Source organism: Hyperoodon ampullatus (assembly GCF_949752795.1).
Source record: "Hyperoodon ampullatus genome assembly, chromosome: 2".
Taxonomy (NCBI): domain Eukaryota; kingdom Metazoa; phylum Chordata; class Mammalia; order Artiodactyla; family Ziphiidae; genus Hyperoodon; species Hyperoodon ampullatus.
This window is the reverse complement of record NC_136915.1, coordinates 176,447,916-176,473,288: the sequence shown is the minus strand read 5'-3', so window position 1 is coordinate 176,473,288 and position 25,373 is coordinate 176,447,916. Positions and strand designations below refer to the sequence as shown.

Below are 25,373 nucleotides of genomic sequence, written 5' to 3'. Positions count from 1 at the left end.
CAGCAAGTAGACGGCCATTTCTTGTCTTCACATTGGACAACTGATGTCCCTAAAGGGCAACTGATGTTCCTCAAAGTGCAATGGACAGTCCCAAACAAAACCAGATTCTAAATATGTTGTTAAACTTTTCTTTAAGCAATTCATTTCCTTTTTGTAACAGTCAGAAGCCAAGAAAAATAACTTGAAGAATAAGAATTTTTAGCTATTGATTAAAATAATCCATTTATAATTTATGGTTCTGAGCAAAAACCCTATCAAGTTTGTTATGCACACCACACATACACATGCACACATATACCCAAGGAGCACACTACTCACGTCATTTTCCTCCTACCCCATCCATTATTATTAGCTCACCAAATACGAACCATTTACCAGTCTTCAAAAATCAATTACTGATACCCACTAACAGCTTACCTAAGAGTAGTAACAGAAATGTAATGTTTATTATATAATATGAACTTGATACTGAAAATATAACTACTAAAATTGCAGGTGAATGTTATGATGCAAATTAATATTCTCTTCTACTACATTTTCCAGTTAACGGCGTAGAAAGATCCAGTTAAATAGCCAAAGTAACAGGATAAAGTTACTTTTTTTAACTTATGAAATAAAACTTGTCCCAAGGGTATTTTATCATGCCTCTGAAAATAAAATCAAGCACAAGAAAATTTGTTTTTATATAAATAACTACCCAAAATAAAATTTGAAAATATAATTTCTGTTGGGAACCAAACGTCTCACTAGAGTGTGCTGTACATCCCTCTGTCACTGTGTTTTTTAATCTACAAAATGAGATCCAGCCATGCACAGCTCCTGGCTGAGACAAAGTGAAGACCAGCACTGTCTATATAAAATTTAGCAGATATTTTTGGGTTTTGTAGTACCTTTTCCCAAGTATCTTTCAACCATAAGCAAAAACAGATTGTTTGGCATGTAGGTCAAAAGAAAATGGCATATACTTTTCTTATAACTTGAAAATACTAAAGTTTGACAAAGCAAGATGCCTTTTTATTATATGACAAACAGGGAAAGAATATTAAAAAGCAATGTCTTAGCATGGCATAAAGGCCCTTTACGTACTAATTTAATAGCACCATCAGTCCTGGAGCGGGGGGAGAGGGGCAGTACTCACGTCACACAGGTGGTGTGCACTCCCTTGGCTCTTACACATAGACTCTTACCGCCTAGAATGCTTTTCCATTCTATGACTGGAAACTCCTAGTTCACTTCCCCTTCAAGGCACAGCTCAAAGAGCATCTCCTCAGGAACGGCTCCCACCGTCTCCCAAACAGCACAGACAGAAAAGCCCAGGCAGCATGAAAAGAGTGTGTATTATCTTATTTAATGGTCCCATCAACCTCATGAACTCATATTGTCTGCCTGTTATGCCCCAACACCTACATATAAATGAATTCAGTACCACTGAACTTCTTGGCTTTTTACTCAAAACTTTATTCAGGTCCCTACTCTCAAGTAGCCTACAATGTTCACTGTGGAGATAGGACTCATATGTAAAGTAAACAATAAAAGAGCGTGTGGTTAAGTTACAGGAGTTCAGAAACGAAAACCATTAATATACCTGGAAAACAGTCTACAGAAAAGGACAAGGCAGAAAGGATGAGAAGGGCAGGACAGAGAGGTAAATGCTACAGAGAAGCACAGAGGGAGAAACCAAGTATGGTGTACAGACAGTCATAAGGGAGGAAAGAGATACATGGGGTGGGCTCTTAAGTGTCAGGCCAAAGAATTAAACTGGATGCGAGGAGAGCTGGCCGCCCGTACTGCGAGCAGGGAAGTGACATGAGCTCCTGGACTCTTCTTACTCAAGTTGGTACATTTGAGCAGTCAGACTGTCTTCCCCCGCTCCAAGGTTTTACTGGAATTCCAGAAAAATAACAAAAATGTGTATAAATAAACCCACTACAAAGTAGACAATTGAGCTGAGTGGTCTTTAGTAGACCAAATGTATCATCAAATTTCTGGAAGACAAAAAGGGTTAGGGAGGAGTTACATGTCTAGAATTCTCTCCCAGTTCCTATGTACTAGTACATCCAACTGCCTAGTAGTCAGCATCTCTACTTGAATGGCGTTTATCACAGAAGACTGTCCTCTAAACAAAGTGAACAAGCTGCCTCAGATGAGCTAGGGTGTCTGGTAGAACTAGAGGTGGCTCAGCTTTGAGGGGCTGAGGCCTGTCTGCTCCCCACTCTTGTACCCCAAAGGAGAGCCTGTCCGTCTGTCTGCTTGGCCACTTGCACAGACCCCCTTGGCAGCCCTCGGTCAGGGAAGAATGCTGTCCATAGACACCCAAACCTCATAATGGAAGAGGAAAGCCAAGCCAAGTACTGACGTCATTCAGCCTAATTCCTTTTTTAGAAATAAAGAGACCACCAAAGATTACTAGATATTTGGGTAAAACCAATAAGGCAAACAATACTACTCTATAGGAAGAAGATAATTCAAACGAAGGATGAGAAACAAGAGGGACTTAAGATACAATCATGAGTTTAGAACAGGCTGTTTTGAAAAAGGAATAATCGCTCCCCCCGCCTCTGCCCCACAAAAGGCTCTTGGAGAATAAAATTAAATTTTAGGAGATCAACTACTGTGCTGTCCAATTAGGTGGCCATGAGCCATATGTGGCTCTCGAGCATTCATACTGTGGGCAGCCTGAACAGAAACGTGCTGTAAGTGTAAGAAATACATACTGAACTTGGAAGACTCAGTATGACAAACAGAATGTAAAATATCTTAATTTCTATACTTCTTTTTGAAATGATAATATTTCTGTTATAATGGGTTAAATATTTTATTTAACAACATATTTTATGTTACTAAAATTAATTTCACCTGTTTCTTTTTACTTTTGCTAGTATGGCTAGTAGAAAAATTTTAATTAAATATGTAGTTTATATTTCTACTAGGTAACGCTGGTCTAGAACATATGGTTAAAAATATCATCAAGAATACAGAACACAGGGGCTTCCCTGGTGGCACAGTGGTTGGGAGTCTGCCTGCCGATGCAGGGGACACAGGTTCGTGCCCCGGTCCGGGAGGATCCCGCGTGCTGTGGAGCAGCTGGGCCCATGAGCCATGGCCGCTGGGCCTGCGCGTCCGGAGCCTGTGCTCCGCAACGGGAGAGGCATGGCAGTGAGAGGCCCGCGTACCGCAAAAAAAAAAAAAAAAAAGAAAGAAAAAAAAGAATACAGAACACAGAAACAGAGGCAGAAAATGAGAAAAGATAAGCATCATAAGGAAATAACCCAGGAGGCCCAGCATTTGATCAGTAGGAGCTCCCCAAAAAGAGAACAGAAGAAACAGAGAAGGAAATGGCTAAAGAAATAAAATTTAAAAAAAAAAAATCTAGGAGTTGTGAATAAGTCTTCAAATGGAAACAGTCCATTAAGTACTAAGTTTAATAAATGGGGGGGGAACCCCAAAACCAAAAACATATCACATCTTTGTGAAAACTCAGACTACCATGGTTAGTAAGAAGGTTTAAAAGGATTCTAGGAAGGGGGAAAAAAGATCACCTACTAACATAAAGACAAAGATTTAATGACAGTGATAGAAAGACTGCAAATGTATAAACCATGAAAATAAAAAATAAAAAAATAAAATTAAAAAAATGATGTGTCTATCAAAACTAGGTGGTAGAATGGAAGAAAGGGGATAGGGAGATGTGCAGAACTACCGCATTCCTCTTACAGAGTGAAGAGTTAAGAGATACTAAGGTTAGAAGAACTAAAAATAATAACTACTCATGATTGGCAGGGGAAGTGAAGAATTCTTCATTTTTTCATAGTGTAGAGTCAACAGGTACTATCTGTCATGTGACTAATCAAGAAACAGAAATATAAACACATTATATATTACTATAGGAGAACTCATCAAAAGTACTAAAAGTAGAAATGGTTAAAAGTGATTAAGTCTCATGATTAATATGAGGGGAGGGCACAAGTGTGCAGCAGATCACCCTCCCCCCCTTTTAGACCCTCCTGCACTGTTTGTGCAAAAAAGTTTAAGAAAAAATAATCTGGCAGTAATAAAGTAGGAATAAGTGAAAGGGATCTAGCTTAAAGACAGAAAAACTAGGAAGTCAGAAAACGATAGCAGTATACAAGAGAATAAATACTGGAGAAAGCTATTAGTAATGAGAATGTCAGGAGAGTAAATCCAGCAGGCTTTTAGAGAAAGAAATAACAAAATGTACTTGAATAGATATTGTGAATGAAGATAATTATAGACTTTCTAAGCTGAAATTTTGGGAGAAATATTAGAGAGAAGGAATGTACATTAAAAATGAAATCATAAGGGTTTAAACTGAGGCATCAGTAGGATACCCAAATGGATGAGCTCTAAAATAGGAATTCTCATGGAGGATCCCCTGTTGGAATTAAGGGGGTCTGTGATCCTCTGGACCATGTAAGGGCACACATGCGTGCACATGTGCAAAATCACATGCACATATCTGAAGGGTTAGGTTGGGTGGGGTGGGAGGACTGGATGGAAGAGGGCAGTAGTTCACTACTTCTATCAAATTCTCAAAAGGACCCATGACACTACTCCATTTATCTGGAAATATGGGTCTGGCTCTCCATTGGATAATTAGGAGCTGTAGATTTTGAAGCCATCGGCACAGAAGTTAAAAGAAAACTATAAGATCCAACCAAATCATCAACTTTTCAAAGGTTATACTGTGTGCAGAAATAAAAAAGAGATAGCTAAGTGTAAAGCCTTATATAAGAAAAGGAAGAGGTACAGAAAAGGAGAAGAGTTAGCAAAAAAGATACTCTAAAGCATCAAAAGGAAGAGAGAGAAGTGGAATATGTAGACCAAGAGAAGACATTTAAACTAGAATAAGTCAATGATGGAAGCAGCACATCCAGTAGATTTGTGAACACAAAGCAGATTTCATGAGATTAGAATGGAAAAGGGGTGGGACTTCCCTGGTGGCACAGTGGTTAAGAATCCCCCTGCCACAGGGGACATGGGTTCGAGCCCTGGTCTGGGAAGATCCCACATGCTGTGAAGCAACTAAGCCCATGTGCCACAACTACTGAGCCCACATGCCACAACTACTGAAGCCCACGTGCCTAGAGCCCGTGCTCCGCAACAAGAGAAGCCACCACAATGAGAAGCCCGCACACCGCAACGAAGAGGAGCCCCCATTCGACACAACTAGAGAAAGCCCGCACGCAGCAACGAAGACCTAATGCAGCCAAAAAACCCCCATAAAACAACAACAAAAAAAAAACATAAAAAAAGGAAACGGGGTGAAGAGTAAAGAAAAGGAATAGAGATGAAATTAATAATGAGAGAGAAGGAAATTGGTTGGTGTCAAGTAGAAGAAGAAAGAAGAGTCTGTGCATGACTATGGACAGAAAATAATTTAAAATTCATACCAATTTTTCAGAAATTCGGATTCCACTCTTCAAAATGACTGAGTTAAAGCCTTCAACTAAACAAATAAGTAATATAAACACCTTCAATTTTCAAACCCTTAAGTATCTACTTACATACAAAGAGAAAAACCTCAAGTCCAGATGAACGCTTTGAAATGAGAAAGAACATACATGAGGGCATGGCGTTCTCATAACAATTACTAAAAATTCACTCAATACTCATTTTCAACTAAAACTGCCTGCTGCAAGTTCTTGACAACCCTCTGTGAAGCAGGTGACCCACCTGTGACCCTTGACAAGGCAGCAGTACCAGCAGAAGACTTCTGTTTGTATTCTGTGCTGTCCTGGACTCCAGCAACTGTGTCTGGGATTACTTGCTTGCCTACTCTGTATTACTGGAGATGATCTATTATGTTCAGGATTTTCTCCTGGTTCTTCCTAGTTTTCTACAAATGTGTTACTCTCAATAAAACTATGATCATTTTTTATTAATTACTTTTCCGTTTGGTGTGTGAGAGACAGCATACAATTTCTAACTCTTGGAAGTATTCTAGTATGTTTAGAACTTTCAATATGGAACTCAAATAAATGATTATATTCCTTAAACTTCCCTTATTTCTACAGAAACTTAATTTTATTTATATCTGTTACAGCATCACTCTAAAGAGCAGAAAAAGAGTTTCACCAAATTTGGAGGCTAGTTCCAGAGTGATCTAACTAAATATATAGACTGTGGCAAAAACGAAGTTCACTTTAAGAGATCCTGGAGGGCGTTCCTCAAGAGCTAAGGAGTTACACATAAAGCAACAACACAGAACCACAGCAAGAGATTCCTCTGACGGTCTGTCAGGGAAACGTGACACATATATTAAGACAACATAAAGAATACGAAGAACATTTCAAATATGAGGTCCAAATCAAAAGTGACAAGAAAAATTGCTGGCTTGCCATGGAGCAAATGCCTCTCAATTGGAAAATTCCATCTATAAGATGGTTATCAATTCCCCAGAACAAAACAGGGGTGCCCTACTAGTAACAAAAAGCAGTATCAACATCTCTAAAAAGTTTTAATTTGTTTAAAATGGGGCACCTGGTTTGACTAGCTCAATTTTAGTTACTGAATGTGACTGAATTTTACAAAACTATTTTGTTGTAAAGTAGCCTCTAATTTAGAGACTCTGGGTTAATTCAGAAAAAACTGCCCCTAAATGAGGCTGTATTATAATTTCAAATGTATTTCTAAACTGCATTGAGATAATGAAGACATTATTGATTTCATTCAATCACAGTTGAATCATAAACAGAATGATTCTGTATTCCATTACTATTCCTGTTCAATATTCAATGCCTTATACAAACAGCCAACACTATTTCAACTTCCCAGTCATATGACAGGCATAATGATCACAGATTAATTTATAACTGCTATAAAAATAAGACTGCTTGAAGTATAAAGACATTTTATATGCTGTTAAGAGTATTTAAAATATTTTAAATTCATGAGTATGATTTTTACCAAAAAAGCATATATGAAATTTTATAACATCTTTTGTCCAGCCTATACCTGCTTGATTATTAACAGTGATTCTAAAACTTAATATAACAATAAAAGTTCAGACTTCCAAATGGCTGATGAGACATCATCTACTTTCAATATCAGATGTTCACAGATTGGTCTTCTGTAGTAGAAAGCAAAGGTGCAAATAACTTGTGAATTTACCTTCTTTGAATTTCCAATTCTTCTTGTGATGGGCCATTCTGAACTTGGGCAGGGAGTTGTGAATTTTGTCTAGGCAATGTCGGCCCTAAAAAGGGAGGGAAACAGTATAGATGAACATTATCTTTATATTGCACTGGATAGAGGAGATAAAATCATGAGAATAACATAAAACCATAACATATTTACAAATGTATCTTCTTTTTGTTTAGCAAAATAAAATATAAGCTTCATATAACACACAGCAAATGAAAGACTGCAACATAATACTGTCATTATCTCCAGAAGGCTTACTTGAAACAAATGGAAAACATCAACGATAAAAGAAAAATAAACATTTATATATGAAGAGCTTGAGTAAAACAAGTGTTCAATGAGCATCTTAATAGGCACCTAAGCTTGACGTTTCTAAGACAATGAGACATTCTCTTTGGGGTACTTATTCATGAAGTGGAGAGGGAGAACTTAAATGAAAAATCAGAATTCAAAAACTCACCTAAATAGAACACTGGAAATGAAAAACAGGAGAGAGAGAGCATGAGAACCTTATTACTAGACTGATGCATGCTAATGCATTTATCAAATTTGCCCACTTTAAGTTGCCATTCTTATTTAATGGCCTGGCATTTCCAGCACTGGTGAAAACAAACATTTGCTAAACTTCCATATATAATTAACCTACTTCTCTGAATTTTTAATGTAACACAGGTAATCATAATAACTTTTCATTTGGGGTAAAAACAAAACAAAACAAAAAAACCTGGCATTCAAACCAACATGGTTCTGTCATGAGAAACTAATGACCATTCATTCCCACATCATATAAAAATGCAGACCCATTTTTAGCATCTCATAAAGAAGGCCACTAAATAATGGGACATTTTAATGTCACTAGATATAAAAATTATGTGTCATAAAATGAGATAAATAAAAGACTGGACCTAATATACAATGCCTATGGTTACAATAGAACAATCTTGAAATCTAATCCAGTAAACAAGAGAATAAAGAAACAGTAGTTATCTTCCACTCTTGGAGAGAAATATATGAGTAATGATATGCTGCACATATTTGTGAATTCTAGTGTGCCAGCAAAGGCCCCTAACAGATAGTTTGAAAGTGTTTTGTAGACCACTAGTATAAAAAACAGTTAATAAATAAATGCTTCTATGTGCTAAAGCACACTCTTGTAATCTGTGAGTTAAAAGCACAAAGTATCTATTTTATACTAGTGGAGAAGATTTCACAAAGAGAAGGATAAGGCCCATTAGAATATAATACAGTACTTTTATATCCCAAGTGCAGAAAAACAAATAATTTGATCTGAACTTACCTACTAATTTTTCTCCTCATCTCTTTACACATGTTTTTAGATTAATCATTTAATTTGTCCTCTAAAGACAAATTAGATGACAACTGCAGTGATATTTCATTAGATTTCCTAAAAGAGTCTGCTATTTTGAGAGCCACATAGAGGAAATATAAAAATATATTAATCCCATGTAATCAGTAACAGCAAAAAAAATAATAATAAAATAAAATAAAGCTTTTAAAATTAAAAATGCACTTAAATGTTTGCATAAATGAAAATATGTAATGTGTCTAGGAGACAGACTGGAATTCTTTCCTTCTTTCGGATATTAACATAATGATATAAAAATAGACTGTCATATTAAGCCATACCCTAATGTTTAGTACTTTACTTGTCTCTTCTGGCAGAGGAGGGGGACATACAAGGTGGGAGGGTAAGTGTGAGAAAATATAAACAATTTGGGGGAGTATTTTCCAAAGTTATATTTATCCAAAAATGTTAAATGTGAGCATTCAGCATGGGCAACTCACAAGACCACCATGGTTTAACTAGTTTTAAAAACAATGTTTGTGTATTTAAGTTAAAACTTCATGCAACTCAAATAATTAAGCAGTGAATGTCAGTAGGTAGATGTGTTTGGCATCAGTCGCAAAGAATTCGATCCTACTAATCCACATCTACATCAGGCACTGTAGCTCAACAATAATATTAATAGATTAGATTCACCAATTAAAATCTCTTGATGTAAGTTTTAACTCAAATACATAAATTCAAGAGAAAGATGTCAAAATTTCAACTCAATCCTACTGATTTTATTTAAAGGTTTTTTTTTTTAATTAAACTGTCCAAAGTTTGATACAACTCACAAAAATGTCTGAATGTGAGAAAGGTTTCTTTGAGCAATTTATAAAAACTATTTTGGATTGTTTTTTTAATTTAAAAGTTTACTCAGCAAGCTGGTTTTAAAAGGAGGTTTTAAAAATGTGGGCAATATTTTCTGGCTGATATTATTAATTATGAAAATAGTTTACTACAAGGAAGATCCTTTTAAAAGGGGAGGAATCCAAGAACAACTGAACAACTCTTAAAATTCTTTTCTACATGCTTCTTGGTGATAGTGGGTTATTTGTCTTCCCAAACACCTTCTTTAACTGGGGGGCAGAAGAGAGGATGCCTTCCCCCTGGCATTTTCTCACATCCATATTTAACCTGGTTATTTCATTTGTTTCTTCTTCATCAATATTGTCAACTAACAATAACAAGCACATTGAAATTCATGTGCATTTAAGAAATAATATAAATATACTGTGAGCATTAAATAAAAGAGTCTTAGGTAAATTATGAACTTCGGGTACTCAATTATATTCTTCATTCTTGTCAAACATTCTACTAGGTTACACAATTGTTAAATTATACCAAAGGCACCACACACAACATGAAGCAGCAATTAAGATTAGGCAAGGCTGTCAGCTGCCACTGTATTTTCTGGAATATAGCTATTAGTTACTTCACATAGGTCATATGCCTACATGAGTATTTGTGTTCTCACAGAATGCAAAAAAGGTACTTTCCTAACCAGTGGGTAAGTAACAATATTTTATGAGCATCACAGGGTGGTTAACAGCTCTTTTGGGGGAAAAAAGGAGAAGGGACAAGTGAACCTGCTTTGTTCCTACTATTGTATCATAAAGAACAGTAGCTACGTGAGGGTTAGTTTTCTCTGTTCTATTACCACAGCCAAAGACAATGGTTGGTCTTAATTTGTCCTGGCTAGAATTCATATAGCAAAGTATGTAAATCACATGTTTCTAATATAGAAAATGTGTCCATGTCACTGATATGGTATCTTATAAATGATGGAAATCAGAATAGAATGTCTCTCTAAACCAAGAATGAATGGCATTTCAGTCTTGACTTCAATACTGAGTTTTGGCTAAAGCATATTTCACTTATTGTCACATTTTAATTTTCACAGACCTAGTTTCACACTTAGCCACAGACTATTTAAAACACAGGACTAAAAGACAAATAGGTGCTATTATACACAATACAATCAAGTTTAAACTTAGCAATGTGGTAATTATATTGTTTGTACACAGTTAAATCAATTAAACATACTACTGGGGGAAACTGCTTTTTAACACATTATTTTACAACTTAAAAAGTTCACCTTTATGAAGGCCAAATCAATCTTGTCTTTGCAGTTGGGTAAACTCTATTATTCTGCATGTGAACTACACATATTAAGTAGCGAAGTATAGAACATCAAGTAGGTTTTCAAAAAGAGCTAAAAAGAGTCCTAATAACACAAACACAAACAATCACTCATGGCTAGTTCAAAAGACCGCCTGGAAGAACCCCCAGGAGGAGGCAGAAAAATGAGAACTAAAAGTTACTAATTAATCACTTAATCTGTAATGATTAATTAAGGAACCTGAGAAAGAGTGGAGAGTTTATAAGGAGCCGCACGACAGGCTCACTGCTGTAACTGTCACCTGGAGAGATCGTAAAATAAAACCTCAGGTGATTAAGAAATGCATTAGAATTTTCATTTTTGGAAATTTATAACACATGCTTCTTTGCCTAAACCAGCAAGTATATCAATCTTAAAGCAATTCTCTTTATAGGGCAAGAAACAATATTAGTAATACTGAAGGATCATATCAAAAACTCTGATTCACATGGATAAAGTACATATACACAGCTGAATTGTTTATATAAAATTTTAGTAGTATATATCATTTTATCTCTCATAAAATAATCTGGCCAGCCAAGGTATACAGTAGTCAAAAACGTATATACGAGTTAAAAAAAAAAAAAAAAAAAAAAAAAAAAAAAAAAAACGGCTCTAAGATTTAAAAGTCACTTTTTGAACTTGGGTTTTCAAATCAGAAAGTTTTAGGATCAAATGAGAATAAAAAGAATTCAGACGTGTGTGTGTTGTGTATATGTGTACACATATAGATACATCCTAGTGTAAGGAGAAGGATATGCATATAATGCATATACCTGATTAACTGTAATGTGGAATGGTTAAGTGACATAACCGGTTTGTCCATGCAGACAACACATATATGTGCACACGTGTGTATATGAGCGTGAGAGTGAAAGAAAACACTCTAATAAGCCTAAATTCACTCCTAAGCCACAGATATCTACTGAATAAAGGAGGCTGTCAATCAGAAATCAACCTATTAATAAGAGCTCACATCTGCCTTACAACATGTACACCTGAAAATTAATTCAAGTTAAGCAAAAGCTCCCTTCCAATAAATCACATTTATATTCCCCAAATCCTATTAAATTCTATTAAATTCTAATTTAAAAGACTGCTCTCAAACAAAATAGTTAAAAACAAAAACGAACAAACAAACAAAACCCCCTCTCATTCGTGTTGGAAGAAGTGAACAAGAATTAGTTCTGAGATCCTAATTCTAACTAAATCCTTTCTAAGAAGCCAACTCAAAAGCTGACCAAATCACCTACATGAACCACAACAAATATCACAACATAAAACAGTAGCTTGCTGTGTATCCCAAATACCACAAACCAGACCATGGCCTAAGGAAACAAAAGTTATGGAAATGCGCAAGGAGTATGTACCACAGCTTGAAAAAGTAATGTAAACATAATGTTGCTTACCACAGAAAATACATCGCAAATTAGTGCTGTCCTGGGTAGCAGTAACTTTGCTCTGGGCTGCAACAGACACCTTGGTGTTAGAAGCTTCAAAGGACAACGGGGCCATCTGAAGAACTTCACATAAACTAAAAGGTGCTTTGAAAGGTTCAAAAGTATTACACATACGTCCTAGCTAGATCCTCATTCTGGATACTCTGTAATTTAATAAAAACGTATCCTCTTTAACATAAACTTGTTAAAAATTTTTATGTGTAATCTTATTTGTGGAAAAAAACCCTATAATAAGCCACAGACCAAATGATGCACTTATAGCTTAATTATTTCCTGAGTTATACAATCAGAGAATGCAATCGATTTGCATTTTACAATTATCTTAAAAAGTAAGTGGACCTGAGATACAGGAAGTCAGATCTATGGCCATTATTAGTTAATTCCATGATAGCTACCCTCTTTTAGTATTGCTCATTTAAAAGAATTTGCAGCTGAAAAAAATTTAAGGGAAATGTTTAAAATAAGCTTAACATGAGATGAACTCATCTCTACGAGTTGAAGACCAAAGCCATTTTACACAGACTCCAGCAATTAAAGTGTTATATATTCATTGATGTCAAATAAGAATATCTTCATTTTTCATCTTTGAAAAACAGCAAAACTATTCATTGTTTTATCAAGCCACATTTTATTTTCCTTTTTTCTTCAATATGTATATATGCATACGAATTTGACAAAATCTTGTTAAAAAATGTGTGGCCACCTCAAAAAGCCATTTAATATTTAGGTTGCCTGTACTAAAATTTACCTTAAGTATTAATGAGGTAAATTCTCTTTAAGTGAAAAAATTCAATGAGAAGGAGATGATAATTTATGAAAAGGGGAAAGGCTTTTACAAAAGCAAGGTGACACTCAAAACTGGGGTGGGAAAAACAAAAATTAAATTTCTTTTAGTTTTACATTAGTGACATTCAAAACTTTACATCAATACTTTTCTATAAATAAAATACTACAGAAATTCTTTTCAGCATAGGAAAGATTTTCTCTTTCCATTAGTATTAATCAAGAAACAATAAACAAGTTAAAAATATATTGACTTAAGAAAGACTACATAAAGGCAAACAAGACAGTAATTTAGATTTCCCTTAAAACTGTATTCTTTAAATAATACAATTTATTCTAACTAAAAGTTTGCATAGAATCAAAACCAAACCAATTTATATTTAAAGAATGCACAAATTGAAAATGGTAATAAATCTTAAATAAGAGAATTTTTTATTGTTTTTTAGAAATTAGATTTAATATAGTCCAATTACGTTTAAGTCTTGTTTTAAAGATATTAAATACAGCAGATATTTTCAAACACAAAATAAATAAGATTGTTGAATGTCACCTTTCCTAAGTACTTCCACCCACTTAATCAATTATTATTAAAGTCGCATGCACAATATTTACAGTAATGACATAAAAAAGACCACAGGCATACATATAAAATGTCTACTAGCCTAATCGGATCATGCCAAAGACGATAAACCATTTAGAAGATTTTCAATAATTATATTTTGTTTAAACTTTTTTAAAAATCTGTCTTACCGATGTTTGTAAATGACTACTTCTATAAAGCCTTTATTAAATAAACATGCCTAGTCTTCAGGTTTTACCCTTCAGTTCCTTTCATTCATATTTAAAGGAGGAAAAAAAATAAGGAAAATATTAAAAACTTACAGGAAAAACCTGAGAAATTATCTCGTCTCTGACAGCAAAGAAACTGCCACATTCCATTACCGATCACTTTGGTAAAAAGTCATCTGACAATCGTCAGAATTTAGGTAAAACATTATTACTACCACGTAAGACCCCAAATCCCCAATCTTGTCAGTTTAAACTATTATGCAACATTCTTGCACTTGGTATCTTTAAACATATTCTTTCTACTGACTTTTACTTCATACCATCCCGTAAAATACTTATCTAAATTCTGATAAGGTTGCTTGAGTTCTACTGCAGTTTGCATTTCCAGAAGATACTAAATTATTCATTCCATCATATGCATAAGGCTAACAGCACTTCCTGCTTAATACTGATGCTGTTAACTCTTTCTTCACTCAGTTGAGGGAGGAGGGTGGAATATGCGAAAAGAATGTTCAGTGTACAGATTGAGTAAATTCAGTTAAAAAAAAAAGACACTTCTCTTTAAATCAGTGTATTAAAATAGGCTTACGGATGGGAGAAATAAGGATGCACCCTAAAGGAAAGCATGAACTAAAGAGGTTAACTAAAGCAGTTAAGATGCATCAAAAAAGCAAAACTTAACATCTATATTAGACGTCTAGAAAAGAAGAAAGACCATCTCTATGAGCTACTCTGACCTTGAAATAGTCTTGTCATGGTTGTTCATTTATTTCTAAGATAGTTTGTAAAACAGCTATCCCTCAGGCTTTTCCCCATCTTTTAACATCCTTTAGCATTAGGTATTTTGTACAAGCAGGGAAATACACAAACCTTGGGTGAGATATTAGTAGGAGAAAATGACAGGCTGTCATTTGATCGGTATTACTGTATTTTATTGCAATATATAATTACTATAGTAGACCCTTAGCATTCATATTTTTAACATTAGAGGTTTCCACGATCAGGAGTTAATCTCAAAGAAAATTGTAATGAGGAAACTACCCAGCTCAGCATTCTTCCTGAGGATTAAATGAGATAATGTTTGCTTACAGCTGATTTTAATTTGATTTGTACTCTCTGGAAAGCTGGTCTGTTGAGTGAGCACAGCATAGCATGCAAATTAGCAGTGATCATACTTCTGACCATCATTAGGGCCCCAGGTATTATCCTCATGATCGTAAAGTTCTACTGTAACCATTTTTGAGAGGGCATGAAAGCAAATGTGTTTGTGTTTGTTCTAAGGTATACAGAACAGAATGGAAGAAGACACTGCAGTGGTATGGTTGCCTGTGTTCAAAAATAGGTACCATGGGGTATAAACTGGTAGAGCCACTATGGAAAACAGTACAGAGACTCCTCAAAAAATTAAAAATAGAACTACCATATGATCCATCAATCCCACTTCTGGGTATATAACCAAAGAAATTGAGAACAGGATACTGAAGAAATACCTGCATTCCCATGTTCAGTGCAGCATTATTCACAATAGTCAAGATATGAAACAACCTAAGTGTCCATCAACAGATAAAGAAGATGCAGTGTGTGTATATATATATATATATATATATATATATATATACACACACACACACACACACACACACTGCAATATTATTCAGCCATAGGAAAAAGGAAATACTGTTAGCAGCAATATGGATGGACCTTGAGGGCATTATGCTAAATGAAATAAGCCAGACAGAGAAAAAACAAAGACTGCATGGAATCACCTGGATGTGGAAGCTAAAAAAGCTAAACTCACAGAAAAGTGGTTGCCAGGGGCTGGGGGGTGAGGGAAATAGAGAGAGGCTGGTAAAAGGGTACACATTTTCAGTTACAAAATGAATAAAGACTGAACATCTAATGTAAAACACGGTTGGTAACATAGTTGATAATACTGTACTGTATAACTGAAATATGCTAAGAGAATAGAACATAAATGTTCTCACCAGAACAAAACAACCAATCAACCAAACATAAAAGATAAATATGTGATAGATGTGTTAATTAACCAGATGGAAGAAATCCTGTCACAATTTATATGTGTATCAAATCATCATCGTGTACACTTTAAACATCTTACCATTTTATTTGTCAATTATACCTCAATAAAACTGGGAGGAAAAAGGTACCATATTTGCAGGGCACTGTGCTAAAAGACATGAGAATTACAACTAGTAAATTTTATTCAAAGTGATTATAATTTTAAAGTGGTATTTTAAAACATTTTCAAAAGAATTTCAAGTTTTGTTTTAAAATATATGCAGTTTTTAATAAAGGAAAATTGTTATATATCTCAAAAAATGAGGTATCATGCATCTATAGCCACATGTGAAAAAAATACCATCATACAGAACTGCTCTCTTTTTTTTTTTCATTACTGAATCTTAAGCAAAATTATTTATATGACTGGGTTTCCCCACCCCTCTTCATTTCTTTAGTTCTCCCCCAATTTAGGGCCTCAAATGCATTTTATTCCCTTCTAAGCAAGAATGAAAATGGCTGCTAACAGTTGATAAATTGCTGATAATTGATTAGGCTTGACTGGCAATAGCATCAGTCCAACATCTGTTTTGTAAGCCATTTATTTTTAGATGTGGAATGAGTGACTGTCTCCAGCTAAAGAAACTGAAAGAGTCAACTAGAAGTTGAGGGGTTTATAACTTACCAATCCTGCCATATCCTAACACTTCTAAAGGTCAGAGTAATCTGTGTCCCACATTCATTTCTCTGCTTCTTCCTCATGAGCATAGATCAAATCCCCTCACCATCCCCACCCCCTTCTATTTCAGTACTAAGGCACTATTAAGTACATATATGCTCAGAGAAAACACCACATTCAGGTAGAATGCACTTTAACAAAGATGATTAGGTTATTACTAGAGTATCTGTTAACTCTCTAACCAGCGCTGTTATCTATTCAGTTATGCAAACCAGATATCTAGGGCCCTTTCATTACTACTATTTAACCTATTTCCAAGTCCTGTTAATGTAATCTCCTCATTGTTCTCCAAACTACCTCCACTGTCACTCTTCATGTTCCATGATCTCTTGGTTTTCAAAGTGGGATTCATATATCCCAGAATGCTAAACATACCCTAGGGTAGGAAAGAACATCGTAGTACTTCCATTTCTGTTAATTTTTTTCTCATCCTTTTTACAGTTCTATTTTTTCATGTTTACAATGTATGCAATATGTCAACGCCAAACCTATACATAAGCTATAAATACACATGCATTAGAAGATAAGCTCAAAAATTAAGGGACCACCAGCCTAGACTATTAAATAAAGTGTCCATGCTGATGCTGTACCTCTCCCGTTCCCCACAGCAGCCAGTGATACGTTAATAACTAAACCAGATCAAATCATCTCCCTTAGTAAAATCTCTTCAATATCTTCCCACTGATCTTAAGATAAATACCAAACTCCAGTGCTTTCTCCCCATGACGTGGCTGTGGCCTAATTCAGCCCATTCATACTTTGTTTCTCTCTACACTCCAGGTACATTGCTCTTCCAAATTTTCAAGTGAGCTATATGCTCCTCCCACTGCAGGGACTTTTTTACACATGCCACATGCCTTCTGCCTGTGGTATTCTTTTCTTGGTCAACTAGTATGCTTCCTTTTTGTACTAATTAGAACTTTCTGGCAGTCAACACTCAACTGGAGTTACTATTAGCCCCCAGATAACTAATGTAATTATTTCTCCCTCCTTCACTCAGAATTCTTATTTCCTATTTCTAGTTTTATAATTATATATGCTTTTTCCCAGTTATCCACTTCAAAAAATTTGAAAGGAGATAATAAGCATAAGTATAAAATTGGGTAATACCAAATTTTCTAAGAAATATGAAGAATCTGTCTAAAGACTTAGGAGAAAAGTTTTCATACATTAAAATTAGGCAAAGTGGTACAAACTTATATTCAGACAAGAAAGAAAGCGGGAGACAGGGAGAAAATAGATGTGTGACATCCTACAAAATGAAAGTTTGGGGCGGGGGGGATGATAAAGGCACCCAATTCCATGGGCCAGGCTCATTTGGGGGTGGTGGGCAATCCAATGAGATGAGACCACCTCAGATCATTTTGAAGGAAATGCATGCAATTTTGCTTCCTCATCCACATGTAAAGAGCTGAAATTCTTTTAACCAAGAAAAAAGTGTTTTCATTCTAAAAGTATAATACAGAAAACTTCAAAGACCATGTCTGTTCTTTCCTACTTTTGTAAGAGAAAAAGAATTAAGAGAACCAAAAAAGTATGCAGTTCTAAAGTAATGCTCTTGGATGTGGGAAAAAAGTGAAGGAAGGACAATGCCGGGCAAGAAAACTGAGCCTGGGGACCAAGAGAATAAACTTCACAGAGATTTCACAAATGGCCAAGCATTCATCTCTATTTACATTCAATTTGGCAAAGAAAACTACTACACAATTCTACTTGCACAATTTACCAAGTTTTTAAATGTTGAGTTTTTTAAACTAAAGAATATGAGGAAGCCTTTCTGCTTTGGTTGTAACTTCCTTATTTAAAAAAAATATTAAGTATCAGTCATTACTTTCACTGTATACCATACTCCTATAACTTTAACACACAAACATCAATTGTGAAAATAAGAAAGTCAATTGTTAAAACTTAGAGAGTACGCCTAGACACATGAACACATGCTCTCTTATAATGACTTACTTTTCAAACTGCCATACATGATACCTGCTACAAAATATATGAACCTTGAAAAAATTACGCTAAGAAGCCAGTCATCAAAGATCACATATTGTATGATTCCATTTATATGAAATGTATAGAACAGGCAAATACATAGAGACAGAAAGCAGATTAGTGGCTGCCAGGAGCTGGGAGGTATGAAGGAATGGGAGTGGGGTAAGAGTAGGGGTGGTGATAGTGACTTAGGGGCACAGGGTTTCTTTCCCACGTGATGAAGATATTCTTAAAACTGATTGTGGGGATAGCTGCCCAATTCTACGAATATACTAAGAACCACTGAATTGTATACTTTAAATGGGTAAACTGTATGGTACAGTAAAGCTATTAAGGAAAAGAAAAAGTGCCATGTCATGCTTGTATTCTTCATCTTGGAATTGTTTATAACATAAAGTTGAAAAATATCCCAGTGCCTATTACTTTTCTATTATGGAAAATATTAAAGGTGATTACCTCCGGATGGTGGGATTTTCTTTAAACATTTAAAAAAACTTATTTATTTATTAAGTTATTTATTTATTTTTGGCCATGTTGGGTCTTTGTTGCTGCGCACGGGCTTTCTCTAGTTGTGGCGAGCGGGAGCGACTCTTCCTTGTGGTGTGCACACTTCTCATTGCAGCGGTTTCTCTTGCTGCAGATCACGGGCTCTAGGCATGCGGGCTTCAGTAGTTGTGGTGCACAGGCTTAGTTGCTCCACAGCATGTGGGATCTTCCGGGACCAGGGCTTGAACCCATGTCCCCTGCATTGGCAGGTGGATTCTTAACTATTGCATGGATGGTGGAACTTTAGATATTTTTACTTTCTTCATTATGATTTTCTGTACTGCTTAAGCTTTTATAAGAAGCACACAACTTTTTAATAAGAAAAAACTTTTTCGCTAGAAAAACAAAATGCTGTGCTGGAAATCCGAGTTCTACTGCCCAGAGCAGTTCCTGTCGGGTGGAGCTCCAACCGGCTCTACGTTCTGACGAGAGAATTGAATGTACACAATGAAGGAAGTGACTCGATTAATAGTACCAGCATGACCCCAAGTGTCTGGAAGGACTGCAGAGCCAGCACCTGGATGTCCCTTCCAAACACTAGAGCTGGTCTGGGAAGGTTCCTCTGCCATCATATTATTTTTCAGGAGGAATCAAAAATCAAAGCCATTTCTTAGGTCATGACTCTGAATACATATCCATTCAGGATGGTTCACTGAAAACCAGGCCTGTCCTAGTTAAACCAGGACAGCTGTCTACTTCTCCCTGGGAACCCTACCACCCTTGCCCTTCTCATTTTCTCTGGACAGTAATTCGTGATACTTCATCAACAAAACCAAGAAGCAACTTCTATCTAAAACAACCCCAGACAGCCCTAACACTTAAATGACAAAGATGTCCACATTTACTTTTGGAAACTCAAAAATAAGTAAAATTTTATTAAAAGAATAGTTTTGATGAATATATAATAAATTAGATAAACTGGGTTTGTTTACCTCACATGGGGTTTATGAAATAGAATTAAATATAAATAAAGTTATTGGTGTGGGCTGTCAGCAAGTACATAAAAATAAACTTGTCCTACAAACTAAACATCATTAACTTCAGTCTCTGAAATGTAATTATATCCATAGCAATATGTATCTTTATTTCACTACCGTTTAAAAAATATGACTCATAATTAGTAGGTCTAAATTTGATATGACAATTCAAACGTGAGGGTGTGTTATTTAGAGGAAACATCAAATATTCAGACAAACAAAGAAAATGAAAAAAGCCATCAGCTATGTGGTCAAACTTATAAAAATTAAGGAAACTTTAAATTAGGGATGCCATATTACCACTCTTAAGAATCCATGGATGTTACCCGATAAAGAACAACTTCTTCTGGAAAACTGTGCACAAAATACTTATTATCGTATTTTAAATGATATTCTTAGTAATATTTTAGTTCAACCTGTATCTTATGTCATTTTACTTTCTTCATTAGACATTTTCCACATTAAATCTTAGTCTTTTACTACTCATTCTCTAAAAATGAACTACAAAAGCAGCAATGATATATTGTTATTTAAAAACAAAACAGAGGGAGGGGAAAAAGAAAACTTCAATACCAGCTAGAGCTCAGAAGGAAACACACTGTAAAATACCCAAACTGGTCGAGCCTAAGATCCTTCCAATTTATTGTGAGTTACTACTTTATATTGTGTTAGAGTCAGCTGTCTGCCTCACTAGACTTCAAGATACTCAAAGGTAGTATCTGTGTCATACTCAGCTTCCCATTACCAGCAACCAGTATGGTACTTGGCACATTGCAGGTGACTGATTATTTAACTAAATAGGAGTTTTACAGAATCAATGTAACTTAATCAGAACTCGCTAAAGGTCTACTATGTGTTATAAGTACCCTTACATAGAGCAATCCATCTAAATAATGCAAATAGGAGAGAATAAATATGAGAATGAATGAATCTGTATATAATTTTATAATAAAGAAGCAGGAGATATATACAAGACCAGGAATATTTAAACGAAAGGGAAATAAAACCGTCTTCAACTACAAAACCACCTTTATGTGGATGGGTAAGTGGGGGTTCCTATAAAGTCTTGTTCAGCATAATATAAAGAAATCCCAGAACACCCAGGAAATCTATATCTGAAGTTTTTAATGGACTATAAGGTTGGGATCCCACAAGCTTCCTGGAAAAAAAAAAAAAATCAACTCTTTAAAAAGCAAAGAAGGGACTTCTCTGGTAGCACAGTCGTTAAGAATCCGCTTGCCGGGGCTTCCCTGGTGGCGCAGTGGTTGAGAGTCCGCCTGCTGATGCAGGGGACACGGGTTCGTGCCCCGGTCCAGGAAGATCCCAGGTACCGCAGAGCGGATGGGCCCGTGAGCCATGGCTGCTGAGCCTGCGCGTCCGGAGCCTGTGCTCCGCAATGGGAGAGGCCACAACGGTGAGAGGCCCGCGTACCGCAAAAAAAAAAAACAAAAAAGAATCTGCTTGCTAATACAGAGGACACGGGTTCGAGCCCTGGTCCGGGAAGATTCCCACATACCGCGGAGCAACTAAGCCCGTGCACCACAATTACTGAGCCTGTGAGCCACAACTACTGAGCCCACACGCCGCAACTACTGAAACCCGCGCTCCTAGAGCCCGTGCTCCACAACGAAGAGCAGGCCCCCTCGCCACAACCAGAGAAAGATCGCGTGCAGCAACGAAGACCCAATGCAGCCAAAAAACAAATTAAAAAAGAAAGAAAAAAAGCAAGGAAAAAGCCTGGTCCATAGCCAATTCCCAGTGTGAAGAAATTCAGGTGAAGGTAAGTTATTTCCCCAAGCCTCATGACCAAAAAGCATCAGAAGGCAGGGCACAAGAGAACTGTTAAAGGGAGAGGTGACTCTAGAAAACAGGGAGGTGTCTTTAGAAAGGCAATCTGATTATGTCTCTTCCGGCAACGACCTTATGCTGAATTTGTTTTTAAGCAAGTCTAAACTCCACAGGCTGGCTGCAGGGACCATAGCATCACTATTCACAGGAAGATAAAATGCACAAGAAATACTTATGGGAAGTTTTAAATGACACTTGTTCAAATTCATACTTTAATGAATAAAAGGGTAAATAAATATTGGCAGAGAAATAAATAACTGCTGGACTAATCGACAATGTGGAAATATCAGAGAGTCCTGAAAACCTAGCTCTTATCTGGGTTATGATACTTGAAAATAAAACTGTACTACCCAAACTGAGGCCAAAGTACCTACTTAAGAGGGAAAAGATATAATTCAAGCTGATTTCCCAAAAGAATAGTATCCCTTTGGAGCAAAAAAACAGTTATAGCTTCCTAAGAACAAAACTCTAGAGACTCAAACATCTATTCATGTAAATAATACTATAAATTACTACTACTGTATTAACTATACTTGAGGGCTGTTTATATATCTTAGTCCAGATTAATTAGATTGTAGGGTACATTTTTAAATGTATGTATGCATATATCTTTTGGCCTTTGGCAGAAGGAGACACTTTGAATAATTTGATCTTTATGTGCAAATAAAATTGCTAGTAAATGTTACTGTATTAGGATTGTCACTAACTTTGGCTCTGCCAAATTTATTTATACAGTCCAGAAATAATCATTTTAAAGTGTTTTTGAAAACAGTAAGTCCCATTGTGGTGAAAGAAGGAACAGAAAGTGCAAGGACCTGAAGCAGGGGAGACTGCGTTTAGTTAATGCAGAGTCAAGAGGGGCCAGCGCATGAAGGAACCCAGAGTCCCGTTAAGAAGCCTGTACTCTATTCTAAGAGCGATGGAAAGCCATTGCAAGATTAGTTGGTACACACAACAGAGGTATGCAAAAATCCACCCTACCTCCCATGGACATAAGGTCATTCTCTAGTATTATCTGCGGAAGACACTAGAGACCTGTTTCCCGGGAATTAACATCACCCATCCAGTCAATATCTTCAAATTGGGGATGTATGATTCTACGACTTAAAGAAAATGTTAAATCCATGGAGACCAGTGACTTTAAATCTGAATAAGAAAAAAGTAATTCTTTGATTTTAGTATATTGAATAGTATTATCACAGTAAAGATCAGGACAATATTTGCATAGGAAACTCCTCAATAAAAATACATTTCTTCCTACATGAATGGCATTTTCATAGCCTAATATCACAGAAAATTTCCAGAAAACAGCAGTCATTTGTCTCCTCACGTGAATCATCTCAGAAATTGCAAAAGCCTATAGAAATAGCAGGTCTACCTTAAAGGAGTTATTTCTGGTATCTTTACGTGAGTAGCATGCTATGTTTGCCTATACCAGTTCCTAATTACCGCTCTGTACCATGCACGGTACTGACACTGCCTTGCAGATATTTCTGACCGTGGCGTATCTTCTCTACACAATTGCTCCTTAAGCTCAGCAATGTCGAATCTCTCATTTTTGTTTCCCTAGTATCATGTAACACAGTACCTTTATTAGGAGTACAAGTAATTCAGTTTACTGTGGCTTTTCCTCTTTTAGATGAGATCATCTACCTCTTAGGAATTTTTAATGGGTTAATAAAACAATGTCACAATATTCTTTATATATAAAAAGGTGATGTCAAAATACCCCTATTTAATACCATCTTCAAAAGATTAATTAGAATTTTTCTATCTTGCCTAGATCATAAAAACAGGAACGCCCAATGTTAATTCAGAGGCACTGAACCAATGTGCATCTGCTCTCTGCTGAATACAAACATGGACAACCCAACGGTACACACTATCACTTACAGACTGAGGAAAGCATGTCTAAAATTAAGCTGTGATCCTAAAACTAATACAATATTGTAATATACTATACTTCAATTGGAAAAAAATTAAGCTGTAAAAATTGGGCCACAGATCTGGCTGCCACTGTGTGTTGTGATTGGTCTCATGAGAGTAGAAGTGGTTCCTGCAATTCATGTCTTGTCATCAATGGACAAGTCAGATTCTATTCTATCAAAGCTTCTCCCTGCATCCCCGTGTAAAGATGAAAAAGTCCAACAGAAAGGTATCAGAATTTTCGACTGTTTAACAGCCAGCAAATGTTTCTCCAATTTATGGGCAACAAATATGATTAAAATTCAGGAATACAAGTAAAGTAACTGTATACAAATTACTATTCTCACACAGGAAAACACGTAAATAATCACGGATGACATCCTCAGTTCACTGCAGCACCATTAATTAAATTTCAAACTTACTGTAAAATAAGCCTGAAGAACTGAAGTTACCAGCTAGACCTGTAACAGACAATACATTAATAAGATGCCCAACTACCAGAGAAGCAGAGAAACAAGAATGAGAGACAGAATAGTGTCTGTCTGATAACAAACTTCAGGCTAAAATAACTTTCTATATGATTATGAAATACAGATTTATCAAAAAAACCATGTTTCTTTTAGCTATTTAATCAATCCCACTTTGGAGCAGGACAATATCGTAAGTCCCACAACAGAAGACTAAAGCTGTGCTTATGAAAAATGCAATATCAGACCTGAGTTATGGTCAAGCCAAAGCAGCTTTCCCAAACAGTTAGTGACTAGAAGCTTAAAAGTCATGAAGTAAATACTTTAAAATTCTTTTATTACAAATTAAAATTCACATATGAATATATATAATAATTCATATGTTAGAACAGTCACCCAAATCACTTTGCATAAGCACTTAGCTCTCTTACGTAACGCTGGTTGAGAAAGGCTGGGAGAGAGGTTATAAGATATGATGGGTAGGGCACAGGAACCAGAAGCCTAACTCAGTAGTTCCCAACCTTTTCAACAAATAGAAACCCATTTATTATTTTAACTAACCCCCTTGGACTCCATGTTTAGGGTGAGCTTGTCCAAAGGAACTGTATTTATCATTAATCTTTGTTCTTCCATAAGTAAGCAAAGATACATAAATGGTCATGTTCAGTTCAGGCACTGGGACTACTGCAACTCTTCTTACCAGTATCTTGGCACAGTCACAAGATCTTCAAAGGGTCAACAGTAGTTAATTAGAACTTACTGGTTTTAGATAAATAAGCATCTCCACAGAGCTGGCAAATTTAGTCTCAAACAAAGAAGCTTAATATCTGAGTTAGGAGGTACAACCCTATCACTGCAATGTATGATGTACATCGTTTATTTAGCTTTCCAAAACACTGAAAATTATCTCAGAACTCTATCAGTTGTTCTGTAGTAGCTTTGTGGGTAGTAAGTTGAAAATCATTGTTCTAACCCAAGCAGAATTATCTCCCAAGGAAAAGGACATTCATATATAACGTGTATGCTAACTCTGTTAATAAATTACTAAACTGTGGGCTTAACATATTTGTTCTCTAAAAGCTATTTACAGACAAAGACTGTGCCCATGTACCATTCTTTCTAAAACCTGGACTCAGGTTCACAGGAAAAATTCA

General features: G+C 35.9%; 1 protein-coding gene across 1 annotated transcript in view; it reads right to left on the bottom strand.

Moving 5' to 3' along the window:
* Positions 1-25,373, bottom strand: part of ENAH (ENAH actin regulator) — a gene marked incomplete at its 5' end in the record, with an annotated part of 151,982 nt that overhangs the window by 32,318 nt on the left and 94,291 nt on the right. The window contains 2 exon segments of the mRNA XM_079723941.1: positions 7,132-7,216; positions 12,083-12,139. Coding sequence (XP_079580067.1) covers positions 7,132-7,216; positions 12,083-12,139 — 142 coding nt within the window.